Genomic DNA, 5561 nt, shown 5'->3' on the forward strand with positions numbered 1-5561 from the left:
CAAAGTGCTAGGATTACAGGTGTTAGTCATCATACCCAGCCATTCATTGGCTTTTAAACAGTAATTCTCAGCCCTGATGCCTCCACCTTATAACACATACTTTGTAACACCCCTTTACTACACTGAAATGAAACACGGAGATAATATAACCAAAGTATACATGTGTTTGAAAAAAAAAGAGCATGTTATAATAGTAATATTAAGTGGAAAATAGAGAGGAAATAACGTTACTACATAATGGCAAAAAATTCAGTTCACCAGGATGATACGAATACTAAACCTATATGTACCCAATAACATAGCTACACAATACATAAAGCGAAAATTTACGGAACTACAAGAGAAATATATGAATCCATAACTATTGTGGGAGATTTTAACACAGTCTTCTCAGTAATTTTATAACAAGCACATGGAAAACAAGTGAAGATGTAGAAGAATTGAACATGTGGTTAACAAATTTAACCTTACATAGGAAGCACTAGAACACGCATACACACACAGAATATTTACCAAAATCATCCACATGTCAGGCCACAGAGCCAGTTTCCAGGGACTTCAAAGGGGTGAGGCGATGCAGGGCACATTGAAATATTCCGTAATCACACACAGATTGTGCTGGAAATTGATAACAAAACTGCCTAGAAAGTCCTCATATGTTCAGGATATTTGAAAATCCACTGAGTATTAAAACCAGGTTCCAAAAAGTATTTGTATTTATACATAAAAAGGAGTCTGGCTCTGGAATAAGTTAAGATGATTAGATAGGTTTTTTTCATCTACACAACGAAGTTTCCAGTAAGGATGACATTGAAAAGTCACAAAGGATATAGAACAATTTTTTATTTCCGGAGCAGGGTAGCATCCCTGGCTCCTGCTCTTCAATTACCAATCATTGAGGCCACCACGAATTCCCACAAGTTTTCTCGAAGCCCCTTGGAGGGTACCAGCCTCTTTTGCTACACGTAACCACTCTTCTGTATAACAACGGGGATTTTGAATTCCCTAAGAACTACACAGGAGGTGGACTGGGAACTCAGGCACACAATTTAAGGGGGTGGCAAAAAACTCACTATTCAAAATAAATAATATTTTAATGTAATATTTTTAAAAAATCAAATCAGCAAACTAGAGTTCAAGGACCAGATGCCTGTTTTTGTAAATACAGTTTCATTGGAACCCAGACTGATGAGTGAACTTGCAGGAGAGAGTGTATAATTAAAGTATCATTAATTCACGCTAGAATTAGGCTGAGATGAGCGGGGCAGGGTCACACTAGTGCAGAACTGGATCCTGTCTTTATTTAAAATTTTGATATTTTGGCCAGGCACGGTGGTTCATGCCTGTAATCCTAGCACTTTGGGAGGGAGGTGGGAGAATCACTTGAAGCCAGGAGTTCGAGACCAGCCTGGGCAACATCGCAAGACCCCATCTCTACAAAAAAAATTAAAAAATGAGCCAGGCATGGTGGTGTGTGTCTGTAGTCCCAGCCACTCAGGAGGCTGAGGCAGGAGGACCACTCGAGCCCAGGAATTTGAAGTTGCAGTGAGCTATGATGATGCCACTGCACTCCAGCCCAGGCAACAGAGTGAGACCCTATCTCAAAACAAAATTTTACTATTTTGTTTGTCATGGATGTTTTCATTCATTCTGATTTCTTAAAATACTGCATTAAAATATTAATTATCTCAGTGACTGGGTTTTTAGTACCCCCCTCTTTTGAATTGTGCACCCAAAGCGTGTCGTCTCCCCCACCTCACCCTAGTCCTGGCCCTGGAGCCCTATCTGAATGCCATCTCCACTACCAAGCTCCTCTGAGACTCAGTTTTCTCATCTATAAAATGGAGCCCGCAAAAAGACTTCACTGACTGGTTTATCAGGTGACCTCGCTGAGACACACGGTATGTGCTTGATAAATGGAAAATAGTAACCCCTTCTTCCCCTCATCCCTCAGGCCCCAGGGCCCTGTGTGCAGGTGAGCTACAGAGTGTGGTTTGGGGCTGGAGAGCAGGAGGTGAGTCCAGAAGGTGTCGTCCCCTGCTGCAACCTCTCCATCCCCACCTGGGCAGAGTGGGCCAGGGTGTCTGCCATCAACGCTACAAGCTGGGACCCTCTCACCAACCTTTCTTTGGTGTGCTTGGGTAAGAGACCATGAATTTCTTCATCCCAGTGCCCTGGAGGGGCAGGAGGCAACCTCCCAAGTGGGTAGCTAAATATCTTCCTCTTTAACCTCCAGCTCCGGGCTCTGGCCCCCATGGTGTGGAGGTCAGTGGCATTGCTGGGGGCACGGAGATGCTGGTGACCTGGCAACAGGGACCCGGGGAGTCACAGGAGCACGTGGTAGACTGGGCTCGGGACGGGGACCCCCTGGAGGAATTCAACTGGATCCGGCTTCCCCCTGGGAACCTCAGTGTTGTGTTACCAGGTGAGCCCCGGGGACACCTGGGTTCCCATCCCGGTTGTTAAAGGAGAGCAGACTGATGGGTGAACTTGCAGAGAGAGTTTTATAATAAAAGTATCATTAATTCACGCAAAAAATATTAACTGACCACCTACTATATGCCAGGCCCTGTGCCAGGCACTGGCACACAGTAACAGCAGGTGATGGCACATACCATGAGCACTAAATCATTCAAACGGCCTTAAAAAGTAAGTTTCTATTACTGTCACGCTCAATTGACAGATGAAGAAACAGGCCCAGAGTGGTTCAGCAACTTGCCCAAGGCCACACAGCAAGTAGGTGGAAAAGCCAGGATTTGAACCCCATAGTCATTCCTGAGGCAGGAATGTGTGCTACAGGGACAGTGAGGAGGCCAGTGTGGCTGGGGCAGAGTGTTCAAGGGAGAAGGTGGGAGGAGGTGAAGGCAGGGAGGGGTCAGGGCAAGCTGTGTAAGGCCTTGAGGGCCACAGGGAGGATTTTGGCTTTTAATCTGAGTGAGGTGGGAGCCATGGAGGGTTCTTGAGCAGAGGAGGGGCAGGACCTGACTCAGGTGTTCACAGGCGCCCTCTGGCTGCTATGGGGGGAATGGACTGTGGAGGCAGGGCAAAAGTGGCAGCCAGGGGACCCAGGAGGAGGCAGCTGCAGTGGTCCAGGAGCAAAATAAACGATGGAGCTAGATGAAGGTCAGGGGAGAAGCTGACGCATTCTGGCTGGGGACCCTATGGATCTGTTGCATCTGAGATGCTCATCTATGGGCATCCATGCGGTGACATCCCCGGGACTGTTGCGTAGGTCTGGGGTTCGGCAAAGAGTTCTGGCCTGGGGCCTGGTACTGGGGAGTCTACCCGTGGTATAAAGGACTTGGAAAAGCGGCGAAGGCGTTCGGTGAGAAATGAAGACAGAATCTCAAAGCCCGCAAGCATGTAGGAGCAAAAGAAGAGGAACCCCAATTCTGGAAAATTCCCAGCTGGGGAAGGCCATGCAAAAGCAGGGGGTTTAGAGGAGGGACCTCAAGGGAGCCTCACTTACCCGCGGGGGGTGCCGGCCGTTGCCCACTCGCATCTGCGCGTTTGGCCGCCCCAGTCCACGCTTCCTGCATTTCCCAGCCCGGGGACCTTTTCTGGTCACCGAGGCACCGCGACTGCTTGAGCAGCAAGTTGGAAGCCCTGGGGAATTAAGGGCCCTGAGGGCTGGTGGATAAATCCCCCAGCTCGCTCTCCACCCCGCACCCCCGCAACCCCACCCCGGCCCCGGCCCCCCAGTGCGGGACGGCCTGGCGGCTTTCAGGCGCGTGCTCTCTGCTGCCCCCAGAGGTCCCCAGCGGGACTGAGCCTCGGTCGTCCGCAGCGGGAACTTAATCCTGTCTCGCTTCCCTACTGCCCTGCTGGTGTTTTCCGGGGTTCCCTCCCAGACAAACGACTTACACTCAAATCCTTATCTCAGGGTGTCCTTCTGGGGACGGACCCGATTGAAGACTCCTCCCAAGTAGGAAATGACTAGAGGGGAGGGAAGCCATCTCTAACTCGTCTTTGTGTCTCTGCCACCCAGGGAATTTCGAAGCAGGGGTCCCCTATCGAATCACGGTGACCGCAGTTTCTGCGTGGGGCTTGGCCCCTGCGCCCCCAGTCTGGGGGTTCAGAGAGGAACTAGGTAACAGGTGTGGCTGGAGGGTGGGGGAGGGGCCTGGGCCCCAGGCAGACTTTGACTCAATCAATGGCTTTCTCCGCAGCGCCCCTAGCGGGGCCAGCGCTTTGGCGACTCCAAGATGTCCCCCCAGGGACCCCCGCCATAGCGTGGGGAGAGGTCCCAAGGCATCAACTCCGGGGCCACCTCACCCACTATACCTTGTGTGCGCAGAGTGGAACCAGGCCCGCCGCCTGCAAGGATGGTGAGCTTCCCTGCCGGGGCCCGCGTCCTCCCAGCTGCTACCCCTTGTCCCCACCTGGGCCCCTTTGGCGCCCTCTCCGCCCCTGGGACCACACATGACGTCATCAATTCCCTCTCGTCTGTCAGTTTAATGGCCTCTCATCTGGCCATTAAAAATAAAGACTCCGATCTATATTTATTGACATTGAAAGATGCCTGTCCTATTTCATTAAATGAAAAAGATAAAAGGATCACAAAATCCGTGGCGTGGTTCCCTGTGGTAGAACAAACGCCGTAATTGAGCAAGGCAGAGACACAAACACGAAAAGAAATTTCCCCTCAACGTCGACAAGGGTTGTAGGGTTATTGTCATTTTTATTTCTTTTTCATACCCTTGGATATAGGCTAAATTTTTGTTCGGGGCACAAATTCCTTTGTAAAAATATATCTTTTATTACTCTTTGGTTGCCTGATGACAAAAGTTATCTGTGCTTGTTACAAAAACTAAATCATTAAATAAACATGTCACCGAGAAGGTCAGCAGTCTCATTGATACTGACAATGCAGCTTCCAGAATTTTCCATGCATGTATATTCCTTTTTTTTTTTTTTTTTTGAGATAGTCTCGCTCTGTCACCCAGGCTGGAGTGCAGTGGCATCATCACAGCTCACAGCAACCTCCAACTCCTGGGCTGAAGAGATCCTCCTGCCTCAGCCTCCCTAGTAACCAGGACCACAGGTGCACATCACCATGCCCAGCTAATGTAGAGATGGGGTCTCGCTATTTTGCCCAGGCTGGTCTTGAAGTCATGGCCTCAATCAGTCCTTCTGCCTCAGCCTCCCAAAGTGGTGGGATTACAAGCGTGAGCCACCGAGCCTGGACAAGGACTATTTTTAACATAATTACCTTGCCATGATTCCACCCTGCAAAATTATGCATATAATATATTAAAATATTTTTGAAAGTAGACCATGCTATTGGCCATAGTTTGGCCTGCAAATCTTACGACTGGTGTTTTACAACTTGCTTTTTTTCACCTAATCATTTATTTGGTTTATACACCTTTCTACATCCATATATCTTGATACGTGTTCTTTTATAATCCTAAAACCAAAAAGTAACTTCCTCTTTTGGTTAAAAAACAAATAAAGAAGCCAGGCATGGTGGCTCATGCCTGTAATCCTGGCACTCTGGGAAGCCAAGGCAGGAGGATCCCTTGAGGCCAAGAGTTTGAGACCAGCCTGGGCAACATAGC

The 5561-nt window shown here is 48.9% G+C and overlaps 1 protein-coding gene across 1 annotated transcript in view; it reads left to right on the top strand.

Annotated features, from left to right (window-relative positions):
- IL27RA (interleukin 27 receptor, alpha) overlaps positions 1 to 5561 on the top strand; it is a 17741-nt gene that overhangs the window by 9206 nt on the left and 2974 nt on the right. Inside the window, exons 7-10 of the mRNA XM_012641368.1 lie at positions 1955 to 2141; positions 2237 to 2425; positions 3989 to 4090; positions 4170 to 4328. Of these exons, the coding sequence (XP_012496822.1) occupies positions 1955 to 2141; positions 2237 to 2425; positions 3989 to 4090; positions 4170 to 4328 (637 nt within the window). The remainder of the gene's footprint in view (positions 1 to 1954; positions 2142 to 2236; positions 2426 to 3988; positions 4091 to 4169; positions 4329 to 5561) is intronic.

The sequence above is a fragment of the Propithecus coquereli genome, unplaced genomic scaffold (assembly GCF_000956105.1).
Source record: "Propithecus coquereli isolate 6110/MARCELLA unplaced genomic scaffold, Pcoq_1.0 Scaffold164, whole genome shotgun sequence".
NCBI classification, from domain to species: domain Eukaryota; kingdom Metazoa; phylum Chordata; class Mammalia; order Primates; family Indriidae; genus Propithecus; species Propithecus coquereli.